General features: G+C 35.9%; 2 protein-coding genes across 4 annotated transcripts in view; both read right to left on the bottom strand.

Moving 5' to 3' along the window:
- Positions 1-21,296, bottom strand: part of DTWD2 (DTW domain containing 2) — a 174,477-nt gene that overhangs the window by 37,148 nt on the left and 116,033 nt on the right. The gene's annotated exons all lie outside the window — the stretch shown is intronic.
- LOC108306745 (olfactory receptor 5B21-like) lies at positions 4,269-6,353 on the bottom strand. Its single transcript, XM_017531837.2, has one exon. It carries the CDS (start codon positions 5,938-5,940, stop codon positions 5,131-5,133), a length of 810 nt encoding a protein of 269 aa, XP_017387326.2. The 5' UTR covers positions 5,941-6,353; the 3' UTR covers positions 4,269-5,130.

Genomic DNA, 21,296 nt, shown 5'->3' with positions numbered 1-21,296 from the left:
TTACAGTGAGGATTTGGTAAAGCCCACTTAAATGATTTCCAAGCTAAACAAATTTCATCCTTGGGGCTTCAGCTACCCATTTTAACAGTGCTCAGATCAGGTGCAGAAATATAAAATTTTTCCCTGAGGCAAATCTTGGCCCTGCTCAAAGGTATTATCTTGATTTGTCCTACTTACAGAGGAAGCATAGCCTTCTACTGCAATAGCTACCCTTTAAGATGCTCACCTTCACCCTCAGTTTGGCTGATAAGCCAAATACATAGGTTTTAACTAAACAAATTTTTTTTTAAAGAATAATTTCAAACTCACTATTTCTCAGTATTTTTTATTTCAATAAACATTTATTGAGTACCAACTATGTGCCTGGTACCTAGAAAAGAGACTGAGATAAGGCAGAGACAACAAAGGAGAAGTTTCTTGTGTTATGGGTCAGTATAGCCAAAACAGCAGAAAATGAACATAAACTCAAATAAATAATAGTACTTAGTGGTAGGTCCCAAGAAGAAAACAAAATGGGCTAACAGAAACTAAATGGAGAGGCTCATTTAGAATGAGTAATGAGGGGAAAGACTCTGCTTAGAGAGGTAACATTTGAGCTGAGAGCTGAATTATAAAAAGCTAAAATCACAGGGATCTAAGGAAGCAAGTTCCAGGCAGAGTGAGTAACAAGAGCAAAGGAGGTAAGCCAGGGGTCCCCAGCCCCCCAGGCCATAGACAGGTACTAGTCCAAGGCCTCGCAGGATGTGAGCAGTGGTAGGTGGGTGAGTGAGCATTACCACTCACTTTGCCTTTCGTCAGATCTGCCACAGCACTAGATTCTCATAGGAACGCCAACTCTACCATGAATTGCTCATGCAAGGGATCTAGGTTGCACACTCCTTATGAGGATCTAACTGATGATCTGATGTGGAACAGTTTCATTCCAAAACCACTGACCCATTCATAAAAAAAAAATGTCTTCCAGGAAACCAGTCCCTGGTGCCAAAAAGGCTCGGGACTACTGGGCTAAGCAATAGTGGCATGTACAAGGAAAAGCTAGAAAGCTAGACTGTCTGGAGCACAGTGAGTAAAGGAGGGCATCCTTTTACATCCAGGGAGTTTTAGGTCTCTATTCCTAGGGTAAAACAAAAAGAATGTTAGAAATAGGGCAGATATGAGAAGGTATCAAGACAGCCTTGGTTACTTCATTGTCTTTGTTTGTATACAGATCTTTTAGTGTGATTATAAAAGGAAAAAAAAAGTGAATATCTTGAATTTGCATCTCAAAACAGGAATCCACCTAAAATATAATTTACTTTGAAAAAATATCAAATACTATACATATATACCAGTTTATATCATTATACTTCTTAGTTGGTAAAACAATGTTGATTTTCTACCTAACAATTATTTACCCCACCTTCCTTGCCACCAGAACCAATTTTTTCAGATGTTCAGTTAACAATGTACTCAGAGAAGGTAGGGCTAGCATCGGGGAATGAATCATAATAACTACAAGCAAACCGTGGCTATCCCATTACTCTTTTCCAGTGATTCGTTTAGGGGTGATCATATGAGCCAATTCTGGTTAATGAGACATAAAAGGAAGTCTAATGAGGCACTTTTGAAAAAGTTTTATCTAATAAAAGGAGAGAGAGATGTTGAAAAGAAGTTTTGTTTCCAAAAATATAGTTTTCTTTATAAGTAACATAATTATATTTGAGAAAATATGTAAAAAAGAAGCAGGAAAAATATCCCTTATTCTTCCTGTTTCTTGCTTTGGACATTTCCATTTGAAAAACTGATATAGAACCCTGATGGTGCTGAACTGCTGACCTAGCCAACCCTGAACTGCCTACCTCTGGACTTTTTATGAGAAAGCCCATATTTCTTCAAGCCACGTTTAGTCACATATTCTGTTATATGCAGGCAATGGCAACCTCAGTAACACAAATGGACACTGCATTATGTTTTTTGATTCATAGCTTTTACTTTAGGTTATTTAGCTATATACTTCGTACTCCCCTAAATGTCCAGAATTATAAAAACAAATAGTTGTCCCCAGTAAAGGTAAAAGTTCTACATTCACACTCCACAAGAGAATGTTCCCACAAATCAAGTGTGTATAAATTATATGCTGCCTATATTCTTCTGAATCCTTTCCACTGTGCATTCTGTCTTTAACTTAATTACATGTCATCAAGCACCAAACCAAGTAGGCACTAAACCATAGACAAAAACATCTTATTCAAGAAGTCCTTTCCTATAAGAAGAAATATACATTTCAATGCTCTTCCATTCTTTTGAGTCAACTACATAGCTACTGTATAAAGAAGTCCTTAATAACACATATAGTTACTATAATTTCTGTGGTTAAGTAATGTATGTGTGACTCCATACAAAAAGGAGACCTATGACTTTTAAGTTAAAAAAAAAAAAAATCCAGTTCAAAAAGGTTTTGAGTCATGGTATTACAGTATTTTTGGACATAGAAGACATGCAGCTTGAGAGGAAAAGATAATTTTGGACATTCTCATGGGAGGAACAGATCCAGAGCCCTGATACTGTGCATTTACAAAGTACCTAACATAATTTTATAAATACTATTATCTCATTTAATTAGTTTCAAAGCATATATAATTGTTCCTATTTCCAAATTAGGAGACTAAGGCTCAAAAACAGGTACATAACATGCCCAAAGCAATTAGCTAATAAAAGAGAAAAGCGGTGAACACATGTCTGTCCAGTCAAGGATCTTTCCCTTACACAACATGATGCATTAATACCAACAATGGCATTAAAAAGCCCTCCACAATCTGGGCTCTATCTTATTCTCTGGCCTCTTTTCTTGCCATTTCCTTACTTTGCAAGAAACCCTGATCTGTCTATAGTTTCTTACATATATTCTTCTCTGGGACTTTGCTCCTACCTTGCCCTCTATAAATAAGTGTCCTTCTCTTTCTCTGCACATCTTCTCCTGGATGACTTTTACACATTCTCTAAGTAGGTAATATTCCTCCATTAGAAACTATTTCGTAATTTCCCCTGCCAAGATACATGATATTTCTCTTCTCCCAAAATACCTACTAGCATTGTTCTTGGTACCCTGTATCATATTTGTGCATTTGTCCCCCTCAACTCTACTGTGATCCTTCAGAATGGAAATGTTCCTTTCCCCCCATCTTTGTATTTGCACCTAACAAAGGGATTAGCACAAAAAATATGCTGAATAAAATTTGCCTTATAAATACATTTGTAAGCAAACAGACTAGCCAACCAGTCACATTTCCTTCACAGGGAAGGATTTACCTTCTAATTTTTCCTTGCCACAGAGAAAAGTACCCCGGAAGAGGATCTCATATTGACAGAAAAATGTCCAACAAGATTTATGAAGAATATATCAAATTGGGAAGTAGTTTCTGAACTAAAATACTTACTAATAATTATGAAAAGAAAGTATATAATAGCACAGCTCTCCAGAAGTGCTTTTAATCATAAAATAGTATACAGCTCCAAACATGTTTCCTATCTCTGTTTTAAGAATTACTATTAGGCCGGGGAAGGTGGCTCATACCTGTAATCCTAGCACTTTGGGAGGCCGAGGAGGGCAGATCACAAGGTCAGGAAATCGAGACCATCCTGGCTAACACAGTGAAACCCCGTCTCTACTAAAAATACAAAAAAATTAGCCGGGTGTGGTGGCATGCGCCTGTGGTCCCAGCTACTTGGGAGGCTGAGACAGGAGAATCGCTTGATTCTGGGAGGCAGAGGTTGCAGTAAGCCGAAATCTCATCACTGCACTCCAGCCTGGGAGACAGAGAGAGACTCCGTCTGGGGGAAAAAAAAGAGTTACTATTAAAAGTAAGAAACATACAGGGAAGTTGGCCTCCTAACAATCAGTCAGTAAATTCTGAAATGCAACTTCAGCAAAATTTGCTTTAAAATGTTTTAGCATAACAGCAAAATAATTTCTTTGTTTTTTACTTGCCCTATCTTCAGCCAAATAAAAGAGTTTTTTTTTTTTTTAAGTAAAAGTACTACACAGCTAAAGAAAGGATAGATCTGCTTCCCACATTGGTGCTATATTTAATAACATACCAGAGTTTATATTTTGTGTCCAAGATTTTATTTGCCTTCAAAAAGACTGCTGTACATGAAGAGAAATATATGAAGTAGAAAAAAATCAGTTTGAAATGGTCAGTTAAGAGGATGGTGAAATGGTAACTACTGTGATTTATTTACATTTGGCTCATCGTTCTCATGTTAAGAGTTCATTAAAATCACCAAACTTAAGGGTGCTAAGAAATGCAAGCATTTAATTCAGAAGACAAATATATTTTTTCATAGTTCTAGGGAAAATACATTTTTTTCTCTAAACCTTCTGGAAGTCTTGGTAATTATGTTAGAAACAAGAAACACAGAAGATAGTGCAGGCTCTCCGAATAAATGTTAAAGTTTAAGTCATTCATCTATTAAAATGTTTCCATATGTCTGTATACAACAAAGTTTATTGTTTCCCCAACACCTTAGCAAAATGGAATGGCAATTGCAAAGGCACATGACCAGTGAGTAAGGGCAGGAATGTGGGTAGGGAAGGGAGAGTATGAGATTGGAAGGATTTAATCTTCAGCCACCTGACTCTTGATTTAGTGCCCTGTCCTTTAAGTTACAACTTTCTCTGAAATATCATTTAAAGTATTGAAACATCCTTTGTCCACATTATAAAGTCCAACTTTCAAACTCACAGAACAAAGAAATAAAAAACAATACTGCATGTTGATAAATATTATAAATGAAAGTGGGATCTCTATACCAAGTTTAATAGTGAATGAAAAATTCTTACAGTTAAAAATTTGGTTAGGAAAATTCAGCACATTCAGTTGTATGCTTCCATCTTCTGCTTTGATCCACATCAAAAAACTAAATCAAGAAAGGCTTAACTGTCTCATGTTGCTGTTCACTAAATACAAGATTATCTTTGTGAGTAAGACTTTTCAATGTGCTGCTTTTTACATCTTCTCCTGATAGCAGAAGTAACCACTGTTCTTGGGGAAAAAAGAACTGAAACCAGCCAAACCTTAAAAGTCATGATGGCCTTTAGGAGTGAGAGAAAGTTTATCCCTTAATTGCTTGCCTACTTCCCACTCACATTTAATATTGGGGGTAAAGTTTGTTGAGTATTTTCCAGAGAGCACTTTTCGCTTCTTTGTTCCTAAGGCTGTAGATCAAGGGATTCAGCATGGGAATCACCACTGTGTAAAACACAGAGGCTATTTTGTCTGTGTTCATGGACTGGCTGGAGTTGGGCTGTAAGTACATGAAGATGATTGTGCCATAGAAGATGGACACAGCAGTGAGGTGGGAAGCAGAGGTGGAGAAGGCTTTCTTCCGCCCTTCAGCAGAACGCATCCTTTGAATGGTGACACATACGAAGAAGTAAGAAACGAGGATGACCAGGAGGGTGAAGAAGACGTTGAGGCCAACCACAAAGAAGACCACCAACTTGCTGATGCGTGTGTTGGAGCATGACAGAGACAAGAGTGGAGGAATGTCACAGAAGAAATGATTAATCTCATTAGAACCACAGGAGAGTCTGAAGGTGCCTGCTGCATGGATAGAGGCATTGAGGAAGCCAGAGACATAGGAACCAATAGCAAGGAGGGCACACACACCTGCTGTCATGGTGGTGGTGTAATGAAGGGGCCTACATACCACTGCATGGCGGTCATAGGCCATGGAGGCCAGAAGGTAGCACTCAACAGTGGCAAACCCCACAAAGAAGAACTGAGCTGCACATCCATTGTAGGAGATGACCTTGTCCCCTGACTGCAATGCATCCATTGTTTTGGGGGCTACAGCTGATGAGTAACCCAAGTCTACAAAGGAGAGGTTACTGAGGAAGAAGTACATTGGAGTGTGGAGATGGGAGTCTGAGTGGATGATCACCATCATTCCCCGCATCGTGATGAGGCAGATGAATAAAAATGCCAGGAGGAGGGATATCTGAAGATTGGGGTCATCTGTTAATCCCAAGAGGATAAACTCGGTGACTTCTGTGCTATTCTCCACTGTGACAAACTTGAATTAGCCTGATGATTAAAGACGAGACAGCAACAAAATTCAAATGAAAGGATGAGAGGGGATTATGGGATGATAAAAAAGGTAAAAAACTAATGTATAGAGAGAATGTACTGTGTGTAAGATTCGTGCTAGAATCTTCTGGTATATTATAGCTTTTAATTCATATGAGGTAGGTGCTATTATGCCCATCTTACAGATAAGAAAGTTAAGGCTCAGGGAGCTGAATATTGAACAAAATAGTCTATTTAGGGGTCAGAATCAAAGTTCGCCCCTTTATATTGCTGAATCCAAAGTCCATACATTGAGGAATTCAATGTTTGAATTCTTCAACATATTTACATCATATAAAGTCAAAATATGATATGGATATAACTTTGTATTTAGTTAATTATTAAACATTAAAAAATCCATCAAAAAAAGTTCATTAAAAATGAACTTTTAATGTTTATTTTTAACGAACTTTTAGCATGAGAACTATGAGATGTTTCAAAGTACAGGACTATAAAGCAAAACAAAGTTCCCTAGCTGAATTAGGAAATGACTTTCTATTAATTAAAAATATGTACTTTTCCTCATCCATAGACTTTAGCATACTATTTCCTTAGTCATGATAAGGTAGCCAAGATTAAACAGGTAAGCAGAAAAAAAAAAGAAAATTGTAAAAAGTTACTCCTCTTTATATTTTTCTGATAATATTTCATAAACAGCTTATCATGTACTATATCATTATTTTATGCAGCACTATAATTTTAATAATAATTAATGATTAAAAACAACATAAATAACATTCCTGAAGGTGATGAGGAAGAATGGAGCTGGTCTAAGTTACTCTGGAAAATGATATCTTAACTGGATACCATTAGGCTAAAGACACAAAGAACTATAAATAAACATAGCAGTCTAGTGGGTAAATCTGTTTCTTGTGGCGATAGGTATTAACAATTCTGAGACTAATTTGCATGTATACTCAGTTTGAACACATAAATTACAGAAAGGGAATGAGGTTTCTTGATGGTAAAGACAGAAATTACATGTAAACAAAAAGAAAAGGCTAGAACGAAACTTGTGGTGCTGGATGAGAGTTTGTGATGCCAGTATAAACTCATTTATCTTAATATATAGAAAATATTACTTAAAATTAATAAATTATTAAGATATTAATATTTTATTTATTTAATATATTAATATTTTAACATATGTGGATAGCCAGATACAGAAATATTACACATGTACAAATACATTGGTTAGTATACACAGACATATTTCCAAGGGCTGTCAACTGAGAGAATCTAGAAGCAGTGACACTCTATATAGCAAGGAAGCCATCTAGGGCCCATACCTTGGTTTCTAAATATAATTCATCAATAAAAGGAACCCAGCTTCCTTAGAGAAATGGATGGTTTTAGGGGTAAAGCAGGAAAATGCCAGATGAGTCTGGAGAACCTGGTAGTGAGAGAAGGTAAGAAAGTGATCAAGAAAAGAAAGAGAAGAAGGGGTGAGACATGTCAAATGGATCCAGGAACCAACCTGAAGAGCTCCCAGTGACCAAAGTTAAAACAATTTGAGCAAAAAAAATTAAGATAGAACTGGATTATAAACCAAAGAATAAAACAAATATCCCTGAGTCAATACTGAAATAAATGATTAAACAATAACAATGAGATAGAAAGAAATAATTATTACAGATACTCCTTTACAAAAAAAATCCAAGTAATATATTTAGATATGCCTGTTTCCAGGAGGTAGATCTTAATTGTCCACCTTGAATGTGAACTGAATTTAGTGACTTAATTCCAATAAATACAGAACAGGAAGCTGGGTTCAGTGGCTCACACCTGTAATCCTAGCACTTCAGGAGGTCGAAGTGGGCAGATCACCTGAGGTCAAGAGCTCAATACCAGCCTGATCAACATGTAGAAACCCCAACTCTACTAAAAGTACAAAATTAGCTGGGTGTGATAGTACATGCCTGTAATCCCAGCTACTCGGGAGGGTGAGGCAGGAGAATTGCTTAAACCTGGGAGGTGGAGGCTGTGGTGAGCTGAGATCGCACCATTGCACTCCAGTCTGGGCAACAAGAGCGAAACTCCATCTCAAAAAAAAAAAAAAAAATAGAAAACAAAAATGAAAAATAGTAACTTTACAGTGGAGAAAGATGGCAAAACCAGTGTCTTGTCACACCAGTGACAAGTCATGTTGATATAATGTGCTCCCGAAATGATGAAAAGCACATGCACGCACACGCACACACACACACACACACACACACACACACACATATATATATATATATATATATATATATATTTTTTTTTTTTTTTGAGACAGATCTCATTCTGTCACCCAGGCTGGAATGCAGAGGCGTGATCTCAGCTCACTGCAACCTCAGCCTCACAAGTTCAAGGGAGTCTCCTGCCTCAGCTTCCTGAGTAGCTGGGACTACAGATGCCTGCCACCATGCCCAAATAATTTTTGTATTTTTAGTGGAGGTTGGGTTTCACCATGTTGGCCAGGCTGGTTTCTAACTCCTAACCTCAAGTGATCCGCCTGCCTTGGCCTCCCAAAGTGCTGGGATTACCAGCGTGAGCCACGGCGCCCTGCCACTTCTGCATTCTTTATCAAGATCTTTAACCTCAGTATCATCATGAGAAGATATCAGATAAACCCAAATTGAGTAAAAAATACTTGACTAGGCCAGGCGCGGTGGCTCACGCCTGTAATCCCAGCACTTTGGGAGACCGAGGTGGGCGGATCACGAGGTCAAGAGATAGAGACCATCCTGGCCAACACGGTGAAACCCCGTCTCTACTAAAAATACAAAAAATAGCCGGGCATGGTGGCACGTGCCTGTGGTCCCAGCTACTCAGGAGGCTGAGGCGGAAGGATCGCTTGAACCCGGGAGGCGGAAGTTGCTGTGAGTCGAGTTTGCGCCACTGCACTCCAGCCTGGCGACAGAGCTAGACTTCGTCTCAAAAAATAAAAAATAAAAAAATACTTGACTAGTACTCTTCATAAGTGTCAAAGTCATGAAAACCTAGGATTATGTAAAACAGTGACTATAAAACTGTCAAGATTAGAGGAAAGAAATGTGACTAAATACAACATGCTATGCTGGATTGATCCTGAAATAGAAAAAGGACATGAGTGGAAAAACTGGTGATAGCTAAATAAAGTCTGTAGTTTAGTTAATAATATTGTATCAGTGTTAATTTGTTAGTTTTAACAAATGTACCATGGTTATTTTAGCTGTTAACACTGATACAGCTCTGAAGAGTGGAGGAATGCCAAAACTGGATAAAATGACACAGACAAGTGGAGTGGTTTAATGAGTGGAGAGTTTAATAGGCAAGAAAGAAGGGAGAGGAAAGATGGAAGAAGCACCCATGTACAGAGACAGAGGGAAGGGGGCTCCAAAGTGGAGATAGGAAACCCCAGTGCCAGGCGGATAACAGCCAGTTATATGAGGAGGCTAGAGGAAGCGTGCCTGATTTGCATAAGGCTCAGGGGATTGGTTTGACCACGCATGTCATTCACAGAGTCTGCAGAAAAAACTGGCCCACCCACCCTAGCCTTTAATATGCAAATACAGGGCGCCATGATGTTCTACACAGGTAGGAATATGTGGGGACAGCCATGATGCCAGGCACACGTGTGGGCTGGGGCAGGAGGACAACTGTGGGCATCATCACCCAGTTTCTAAATGGCCTGTATTTGCATATCAATGGTCGCCAGCCAGGCTCTAAGAGACAGGGGCTTTCCTGCTAGACAAGAAATGTTTCTAGAACTGCTTTAAAAGAGAAAATCTTTCCAAGGACCCCTTTTCCTCTCTAGCTAATTTCTTAATGACTCCTAAAACAACCTTAGGGAAAGCTGGGTGACAGATATATAGAAAATCCCTGTGCTGCCTCTGCAAATTTTCAGTGAAATATTCCAAACTAAGAAGACTTTTTTTAAAGGTGATACAAAATCAGTGAAATAAGTAAGAGTAAAGAAAGTCATGGTATTAAAAAAGAAAATGTGGCCGGGCATGGTGGCTCACCTCTATAATCCTAGCACTTTGGGAGACCAAGGAGAGATCACTTGAGCCCAGAAGTTCAAGACCAGCCTGCACAACATGGTGAAACCACATTTCCACAAAAACTACAAAAATTAGCCAGGTATAGTGGCACAAGTCTGTCGTCCCAGCTACTGAGGCAGGACGATCAATTCAGCCTGGGAGGTAGAGGCTGTAGTGAGCTATGATCACGCCATCCAACCTGGGCAACAGAACAAGACCCTGTCTCAAAAAACAACAAAAAAAATGTAATTACATGTGCTGTCATGTCACAAAAAAACTAAATCCATTAAGTCATTAAGGAAAATAAACTATTTGAATGTCAAAAACTAAATCTATGTACTGGCATCAGTTTTTGAAGCCTTTCCCATCTTCTACAATGGCTTTCTTTTAATGTTAATTTTATATTTGTTTCAATTTAATAATGCTTCCAGAGATACTTCATACCTATAGCACATACACATATATGGTGTCTCTTCCATCCACATTTTTACCTATCACTACACTATACACACTATACTGCAACCTTATTTTTTGTTTTTTTTTCCCACTTACAATATAGCTTAGAGACCATTATACAGCTTTATAACTGTCAACTGTATTAAATGCTACTGTTGATGAAGTAATTCTTCAAAATAAATTATGCTCTAAAAATATACAAAAAGACAGAGGACTGGGAGGAATTAGCTTATGCAAAAATTAATTATATGTTAGAAAAACCAAAAATAATTTCATATAAATTAGTTTAAAAAAATAATACCAAAATAAAAACATTCAAATCTAAAGTGATGTCTCTGCCACCTTTTCCACATTATTAAATGTGAAAACAAGGTGCTTCAGACCTTTTAATTTACAAGGAAAACATCACAAGTTAGAGAAAATAAATATTTCCATGAATCTCACCAAGCAAGTAGGCAAATGTTTTTGGATTAAGAAAATGTAGACTTATTTACTGCTAAGAGTTAGAATCTACAAGTATTTGAATCTTAAAGGACAAACCTAAACAGATTTTTCTCAACACTTAGGTTATAAATTATATGCTAAAAACATACTCAAATTAACAGTTTTTTCTTAATTTACCTAGTTAAAAGAAACTGGAAAATACAAATATCATTTGAAATAAACTGTGTGTGTGTGTGCGTGTGTGTGTTGTGTGTGTGTGTGTGTGTGTGTGTGTTACTCTGGAAATACAGTAAGGAAAACTAGTATCATTAAATGTGAACAAATATATACTTAACTGAATACGTCCACATTTAAACAAAGAGGAAGGTTTATTTGCTCTAATTACATTTTAATTATGCAGCCCTATTCAGAACAGTGGGAAAATGCAAGATACCATTCATTAAAGTTTTCATATATATAGCAGATCACTTCTTTCATGGAAAAAATATAGCAATATTTACATTCATAACTTAGTGAAGACTGTATTTGAGAACTAGAACACCTCTGTTTCAGGGAAAACATCCTGCTGCCTGGGCTTACATATATGTGCTTCAAGTTTATTTTTATATGTTCGAAAAATAAAAAAAATTTTTCAAATCAGGGCTCAATGCTTTCACTGCCTAGGTCTTTAAGTTTCATTGTAGGTCTATTAGGCAAAAGATTTAAACCTTTTCCTACTGTTGCTTTATTTAAAATATAACCAATAGGAACAAAATTTCAAAAATAATATAATGAAGAACATTCTCAAATTATTACATAGCTAAGAGCTACAATTTAAAATTTTCTATCAATGAGTATTTTTTTATGTTTACTGAACAGTCTCCAAAAGTAAAAGTTATTTAAAATGCCCCATACTACTGGAGAATATAAGTATATTAAAAAGAACTTAAATCACGTTAAAGAAAAACATAAACATGTAGGGAGAAAAAAAGGAAATAACCAAGTGTTTAACTGTTATCATATATGCTCTTAAGTATAAGAGGAATTGGAAATAAAGAGAAACCAGAAGGTCACATAGAAGTAAGGGATATAAACAGTGTTATTACAGGAATCTTTCTAAGAACTAGAGGAATAGACAAAACAAGTAGCTCAAGTCTTAAGCCTATTTCCTAAATACCTATTTGAACTTTTGATCAACCAACCAACTTGTAACTAAAAGCACTGAGAGATTATTAGGGCCCATTCTTCTTCATTATATTTTCTGGTATTTAGTTGTTCGACAATATGAACCAGTACCTGCAAGGACTCATAGCGTTGCCTCTTTTAACATAATCAACTTTATATCTAAGAACCAAAAATATTATTTAAACCTGAGTAAAAACTGTATTTAAAAACAAACGCTATTCTTAGGCCTATATACTTCCAATTGACTAAGATTAACAAATACAGATGATTTTTTAACTAAACAAATCATTTTTAAAACACAAACTATAAAAAGAGCCACGTGAAATATTAGTGGCAAAACAGAAACACATTCTATTAAAAATATCAAAGAAGATAAAGCTATGTTTTTCACCTATTCCTAATTCTAAAATTCTGGCAGACTTACTACGTGTAAAAACTGCACAGTGGTGTGTTCCCACATATCATAATGCTCATTTACAAAACTTTTCAATTGCTAGCTTATCAAAGCCACATTGCACATTTTCTCATCAACACAGAAGAGCAGCCCTCCTCTTAAATGTAAATAAAATCCTCTTTGCCTACAGAAATTAATGAAAGCATATATTGTCTGAAAAGTCAATTTTATGCTAATTTAAACACACACACACACACACACACACACACACACACACAGCATATAATGTACATGCCTTTCCAATCTCATGGCCAATTATTCACCTCATAACCTTACAATACACCCACGATTGTGTACTTACAATTTCTGAAATACATTTGAAGTCAAATTTGAGAAAAAGCATTCCTTCACAACCAGTAGCCTTCAATCTAGGCTGATTCTAGCTTCACTAATCATAATCACTTTAAAATAAGATATAAAAACAATGTAAAACATGTTAAATGACATTATGACTGGCTTATACTTTATGCAAATACAGCATAAAGGAATAAAGCACTTGCTGACTCAAGGACCACTGCTTTGGACTCATGAGTATAAATATGTACTTCTAACTTTACTTTCCCTTCAGTTTGTTTCTAAATATACTATATACCAAAAATACTATCTATGTAAAAAGATAAAAAACAAAAATATTAGAGAAACAGAATCATACATGTAAGTAAATACATACATATTTAGAGAGTAAGAGAAAATAAAGCTTAAAATTTGAATCTTTACATTCTGGCATGGCCATGTTTTCTCAAACTTTATTTGAAGTTAATTTTTAAAAGCTGTCTAAATACATACAAATGAAAAATTTAAGAAACACAAGAGTAGCTGAAGAGCCATTATATCACAAGAAAAAGTTATGCTCCTTATTTTGCCTCAATTTAGCCTCAGTTTTTAAAGCTAGAAAACTGATGAGAGCAAAAATGTCCTCATTTTATCTCACTGATTCACAATAAACATTTCAAAAATGGAAATAATAAATTTTTCATTTTTTCATAGAGTATAGAATATAACCTATCTCCTTAGGATTCAATAAATCTAAAAAATAAGAACCATTTTTCAGTTGATTTACAACACATACTTAAGCAAGGACCTTTCCTCTCTTATAGACCTTAATATCATCAAAGCTTGTTCCAGAGTAGCTGACAACCAGTAAAAGTTTATAAAATGTTCTGAAGGTCTAAAAGAGGTATGTATGTGTGTGTGTCTGTGTGTGTCAGTGATTTTTGGGAAGGAGAATAACTGATGAGTCTTAGAAGCAAAATGCCTTAACATATTCCATTTTAGAACAACCAGGCATGAAAGTCATGAATCTAAAAACTGCTAAATTAAAACCTGCCTTTAAAAAATCTCTCTCACTTTAAATTAATTAGTTGTTTAACACCAGAGAAGTCACTTAAAGTTCTCAAATTAGTTTTCTCACATGAAAATTTGTGAAAGTACCAGAGATCTTACAGTTTAAAAATTGTATGATACTTTTTAAAAAAATCATCAAAAGCATCCAAACCAAATAGTTTCTACAGACAGTATACTAGTGATTACAGAATCAGACACATATTATTTCCCATGAGGAAGCCATGTGTCAATTACATTTATAATAACACTGATGCAAAAATTCTGGAGTCTTCATAAACAAATTGAATCCAGTGCTATGACAAAAACGCAGTTCAAAAGATGGGCAAAACATAAATGAACACTAACACTCTACAAAGGAACACAGAAGACGAAATGAATTCAAAAGGAAAATTTGTAAGGAAAGGAAGAATTTGATGTTATAAAAATATAATTTCTTCTTCAATTAAACTATAAAGTCAATATGATTTCAAAGGAACATACAAATGCATTATATAATTATTATTATTATTATTAGAGTTGAAAAAATATTTTTAGGCTGAAAAAAGGAAAATTCTGACAAAATGTAATAATTACTAAATACCTACTAATCTACAAAAATACATTAAAAACTTACAGTTAAAGAAAACTAAATTTATGTTGGCCTGAAATGGACAATCATATTACAAAATAGAATAATGGAATGTGGTAATGATTTATAAACTTTATAGGCAGAATATGTAATACGTTAGTTCAAAATTGAACAGCATACATAATCTAATTTACCTCAAAATAACTAATCAAAAAGAAAAAATTCATTCTATGGATCCAAGACAGAATTACTTACTCCAAAAGGCTTTAAAGAATTCCGCAGGAGAAAAAAAAATTCTTACAACTATACTCCAGCTAAACATCTGTTTTCAAGTAATTATTTATATTATCTATCCTCCACCTTTTCAGCAAGACAATTTTTCAAGACAGCAGAATGATTAAAAACTCTCTTGCGCCAGACTGTGTAACAGCATGTCTTTGAGCAAGTTACTTAACCTCTCTGGTCTTCCATTTTCTTAACTAAGTATTATGGAAGCATCTTTGAGAAATACATATGATTACATCAGGTTGTCAGATTGACCCCAAGAATGTATTCCCTCCCCACTAATATGTCTTAAATTGATAAAAAGAAAAATATACATGAACATGCAGTCATCTATAACAACACTTAAAAACCATAAACTAACCTCCTGAAAGAAATTAAAGAAGATACCAGTAAATGAAAAAATATCTCATTTTCATGGGTTAAAAGACTTAATATTGTTAAAATGTCAATACTACCAAAAGAAGTCTACAAACCAATGCAATTCCTATCAAAATCCCAAGTATTTTTTGCAGAAGTAAAACCAAACAAAAAATCTAAAATTCATATGGAATCTCAATAAACTACAAATAGTCAAAACAATCTTGAAAAAGAACTAAGTTGGAGACCCCATAGTTCCTGATTTCAAAACTTACTCTTAAGCTATAGTAATCAAATGGTGTGGCACTAGAATAAAGACTGATTAAAAACAATGAAACAGAATAAAGAGCCCAAAAATAAACTCTGGCATTAAGATGATTTTCAATACATGTTACAAGGCTATTCAATGGGAAAAGAACAATATTTTCAACAAGTGGTATCAGAAATATGAGATACCCACATTCAAAAGAATGTACAGGCAACAAAAAAAAAAGATAAATTAGACAACCTCAAATTTTAAAACTGCATTAAAGAACACAAACAAGAAAGTAAAAAGGCAACTCACAGAATGGGAGAAAATATCTGCAATTCAAACATCTAATAAGAGGTTAACATCCAGAACATACAAAAATTCCTACAACTCAACAATGAACATGTTGGGAGGCTAAGGCATAAGGATTGCTTGAATCCAGGAGTTCGAGACCAGCCTGCGGCAAGACAGTGAGACTCTGACTCTACCAAAAAAAATTAAAAATTAGCCAAGTGCAGTGGTGTGTACCTGTAGCTCCAGCTACTCATGAGGCTGAGGCAGAAGGATCACTGAGCCCGGAAAGTCGAGGTTGCAGTGAACCATCACTGCCACTGCAATCATTTTTGAGCCACAACAGCTCCAGAGGAGCAGGTGAGTTAAACTGGCAAGGGGCAACCTGCTCTCACCATAGGCCTCTGGATCCCTTGCAGGAGGGGACCCCTTGACCACCATGGACACTTGAGGTAGCAGGAAAAGCTGCTTCAAGAAGTGTTGGGGCAGCAAGCTGATGTGGAACCCAGAGAGTTTGGTGCAAGAGTGCCTATAGTGGAGCACAGCGAAGGACAGCCAACCCACTAGGCTCAACTTGCTCCCATAAGAGACTTTAGCCCTAGAAGAACTGTCACACCTGAACTCTGAAGAGCAGTCTTGCACATCAGATGGGGCTGGTCTGACCTGAGCACCCCTTATTGGCTGGCCTCTCCCAGGGCTCCAGCCTAGTCACATCTGCTTAAAGAGCAGTCTTGGGTGCCCTGGGAGCCCACACCATAGCTTCTGCACAGACGACCATGCCTGACCAGTAGAGAGCTTCAGCAAGGCAGCCCCTACAGCCATACAAGAGCCTGCATTAAGCTTCCTCATACTGCAGCATCCCCACAAGCCCACAGCACCTCCCTACCTCACTTTGCTGGTACATGTCTGCACGGTGAGTTATGCTTTATTTACACCACCAGCATGTGAGAATGCAGGATGCCACTACCCCTGCCAACCAGCACTGAAGACTGTAACCAACCTGATAAAGCTGAAAAACACACCATAAGAATTTCAAAATGCAATCAAAAGTATTAACAGCAGAATAGACCAAGTGAAGGAAAGAATCTCAGAACCTGAAGACTGGCTTTCTAAAATAAAACAGGCAGAGAAGAATAGAGAAAAAATAAAGAAAAGGAATGAACAAAACCTCCAAAAAATATGGGATTACATAGAGACCAAATTTACAACTGATTAGAGTACTTGAAAGAAATGAGGAGAATGCAACCAATCTAGAAACCATATTTCAGGATACCATCCAGTAGAACTTCCCCAACCTGGATAGAGAGGCCAACATTCAAATTCCAAAAACGTGGAGAACCCCAGTAAGATACTCCATTAGAAAATCAACCACAAGACACATAATCATCAGATTCTTCAAGGTCAAAATAAAAGAAAAAAATGTTAAAGGCAGTCAGAGAAAAAGGCCAGGTCACCTACAAAGAGAAACCCATCAGACAGCAAACCTCTCAGCAGAAACTGTACAAGCCAGAAGAGATTGGAGGCCAATATTCGACATTTCTTAAAGAAAAGAATAACATCTCTCAGCTTCAAAAAAATAATAAATAAATAAATAAAAAAGAAATTCCAACCCAGAATTATATAACTGCCAAACTAAGATTCATAAGAAAGAAAAAATAAGATCCTTTTCAAACAAACAAATGCTGAGGAAAACTGTTAACACCAGACCTGCCTTTCAAGAGTTCCTGAACAAAGTGCTAAAAATGGATAGGAAAGACCACTAAATATGGATAGGAAATATGGATAGGAAAGACATTGAAGTATGCAGACCAGTGACGCAATGAAGCAACCACATAACCACATAAAGAAGTCTGCAAAATAACCAGCTAGTATCATGACAGGAACAAATCAACACATATCAACACTAACCTTAAATGTAAATGGACTAAACGCCCCAATAAAAAGACACAGAGTGGCAACCTGGATAAAGAACCAAAACCCATTGGGTATGTTGTCTTTAAGAGACCATCTCACATGCAGTGACATACATAGGCTCAAAATAAAGGGATGGAGAAAAATCTACCAAGCAAATAAAAAATAGAAAAAGCAGGGGTTGTGATCCTAGTTTCTGGGAAAATAAAAAACAGACTTTAAACCAACAAAGACCATAAAAGACAAAAAAGTGCACTACATAATGGTAAAGGGTTCAATTCAACAAGAAGAGCTAACTATCCTAACTATCCTAAATATATATGCACCTAACACAGAAGCATCGAGATTCATAAAGCAAGTTCTTAGAGATGTTCAAGGAGACTTAGACTTCTACAGAGTAAGTGGGAGACTTTTAACACCCCACTGACAAACTTACTCAGATCAAGACAGAAAATTAACAAAGATTCAGACTGGATCAAATGGACCTAATAGATATCTACAGAACTCTCTGCAAAAAAACAATAAAATGTACATTCTTTTCATTGCCATATAACACATACTCTAAAATTGATCACATAATCAGAAATAAAACACTCTTCAGCAAATGCCAAAGAATTAAAATCACAACAAGTAGTCTCTTGGACCACAACACAATCAAAATTAAAATCAAGACAAAGAAAATTCACTCAAAACCATACAATTACATGGAAATTAACCTGCTCCTGAATGATTTTTGGGTAAATAATAAAATCAAGGCAAAAATCAAGAAGTTCTTTGAAACTAATCAGAACAAAGCTACAACATACCAGAACTAAGGCAGTGTTAAGACAAAAATGTATGGCACTAAATACCCACATCAAAAAGTTACAAAGATTTCAAATTAACAACCTAACATCACAACTAAAAGAACTGAAGAACCAAGAGGAAACAAATCCCAAAGTCAGCAGAAGACAAGAAATAACCAAAATCAGAGGTGAAGGAGACTAAGACATGACTAACCATGAACTAACTGAAGGAGACTAAGACATGAAAAGCCATTCAAAATATCAAGGAATCCAGAAGTTGATTTTTTGAAAAATTTTTTTAAAAACAGACCACTAGCTAGACTAATAAATAAGAAAAGAGATAAGATTCAAATAAATACAATCAGAAACGACAAGAGGGATATTACCACTGACCCCACAGAAATGCAAACAACTATCAGGGTATTATGAACACCTCCATGCACATAAACTAAAAAATCTAAAGGAAATTTATAAATTCCTGGACAAATACACCCTCCCAACACTGAAACAGGAAGAAACCCTAAATAGACCAAAAATCAGCTCTGAAATGGAGGCAGTGATAGTCTACCAACCAAAAAAAGCCAAGGACCAGATGGATTCACAGCTGAATTCTACCAGATATACAAGAAGAAATGGTATAATTCCTATTCAAACTATTCCAAAATATTGATGAGGACTGGTATCCAAAATATTGAGAACTGGTATCATTCCTACTCAAAATCATTCTGCAAGGCCAGTATCATCCTAATACCAAAATCTGACAGAGATACAACAAAAAAAGAAAACTACAGGCAACTATTCTTGATGACCATCAATGCAAAAATGCCCAACAAAATAATGGAAAACCAAATTCAACAGCACATCAAAAAGCTTATCCACCACAATCAGGTAGGCTTTATCCCTGGAAGGTAAGGTTAGTTCAACATATGCAAATCAATAAATGTGATTCATCACAAAAACAAAACTAAAGACAAAACCACTCATTATCTCAGTAGATGTAGAAAAGGCTTTCAATAAATTAAATATCCATTCATGTTAAAAACTCTCTTTTTTTGTTTTGCTTTTTCACCTTTTCATGTTAAAAACTCTCCAGAAATCAGGCACTGAAGAAACATACCTCAAAATAATAAGAGCCATATATGACAAACCAATAGCCAACATGATACTGAATGGGTAAAAGATGGAAGTATATCCCTTGAAAACCAGCACAAGATAAGGATGCCCTCTTTCACCACTCCTATTCAACATACTATTTGAAGTCATGGCCAGGGGAATCAAGCAAGAGAAAGAAATAAAGCGCATCCAAAAACGAAGAGAAAAAGTCAAACTATCCATGTTTGCAGACAGCACATCCTAGATCTAGAAAACCCCATAGTCTCATCCAAAAAGCTTCCTAAGCTGATAAACAACTTAAGGAATATAAAATAAATATAAAACAACTTTGGAATATAAAATAAATATGCAAAAATCACTAGCATTCCTACATACCAACAACAGTTAAGCTGACAGCCAAATCAGAAATCTACTCCCATTCACGACTGCTACAAAAAGAATAAAATACTTAGGAATACAGCTAACTAGGGAAGTGAAAGATCTCTTCAAGGAAAACTACAAAATACTGCTCAAAAAATTCAGAAATATCACAACAAATGGAAAAACATTAAAATGGACATACTACCCAAAATAATTTATAGATTCAATGCTATTCCTATTAAACTCTCATTGAGATTCCTCACAGAACTAGAAAAAATTATCTTAAAATTCATATGGAACCAAGAAAGAGCCCAAATAGCCAAGGCAATCTTAAGCAAAAAGAACAAAGCTGGAAGCATCACACTACCAGACTCTGAACTATACTACAGGGCTACAGTAATCAAAACAGCATGGTACTGGTACAAAAACAGACACATAAACTAATGGAGCATAATAAAGAACCCAGACGTAAGCCTGCACACCCACAACTATCTGATCTTTGACAAATCTGACAAAACGAAGCAATAGGGAAAGCAGTCCCTATTCAATAAATGGTGCTGGAATAACTGGCTAGTCATATGCAGAAGATTGATACTGGACCACTTCATTATACCATATAAAAATTAACTCAAGATGAATTAAAAACTTAAATGGAAAACCCAAAACTTTAAAAACCCTGAAAGACAACCTAGGTAATATCATCCAAGACATAGGCACGGGCAAAGATTTCATGACAAAAATCTTTGTTGACAACATCAAAAGCAACTGCAACCAAAGCAAAAATTGACAAATGGGATCTAATTAAATTGAAGAGTTTCTGCAAAGTAAAAGAAACTATAATCAGAGCAAACAGACAACCTACAGAATGTGAGAAAATTTTTGCAAACTATGCATCCAAAAAAGGTCTACTATCTATCATCTATAAAAAACTTACACAAATTCACAAGAAAAAAAGTCATATTAAAAAGTGGGCAAAGGATGTAAACAGACACTTTTCAAAAGAAGATATACATGCGGCCAAAAATCACATGAGAAAAAGCTCAGTATCACTGACCATTAGAGAAATGCAAATCAAAACCACAATGAGATACCATCTCACACCAATCAAAATGGCTATTACTAAAACGTCAAAAAATAACAGATGCTGGAAAGGTTATAGGGGAAAAGGAACACTTATACTCTGTTAGTGGGACTGTAAATCAGCTCAACCATTGTGGAAGGCAGTTTGGAAATTCCTTGAAGACTTAAAGACAAGTATCATTTGACCCAACAGTCCCATTACTGGCTATATACCCAAAGGAATATAAATCATTCTATTATAAAGATACATGCAGGCATATCTTCACTGCAGCACTATTCACAATAGCAAAGTCATGGAATCAACCTAAATGTCTATA

The sequence above is a fragment of the Cebus imitator genome, unplaced genomic scaffold (assembly GCF_001604975.1).
Source record: "Cebus imitator isolate Cc_AM_T3 unplaced genomic scaffold, Cebus_imitator-1.0 Scaffold74, whole genome shotgun sequence".
NCBI classification, from domain to species: Eukaryota; Metazoa; Chordata; class Mammalia; order Primates; family Cebidae; genus Cebus; species Cebus imitator.
This window is presented reverse-complemented; position numbering and strand designations above follow the sequence as displayed.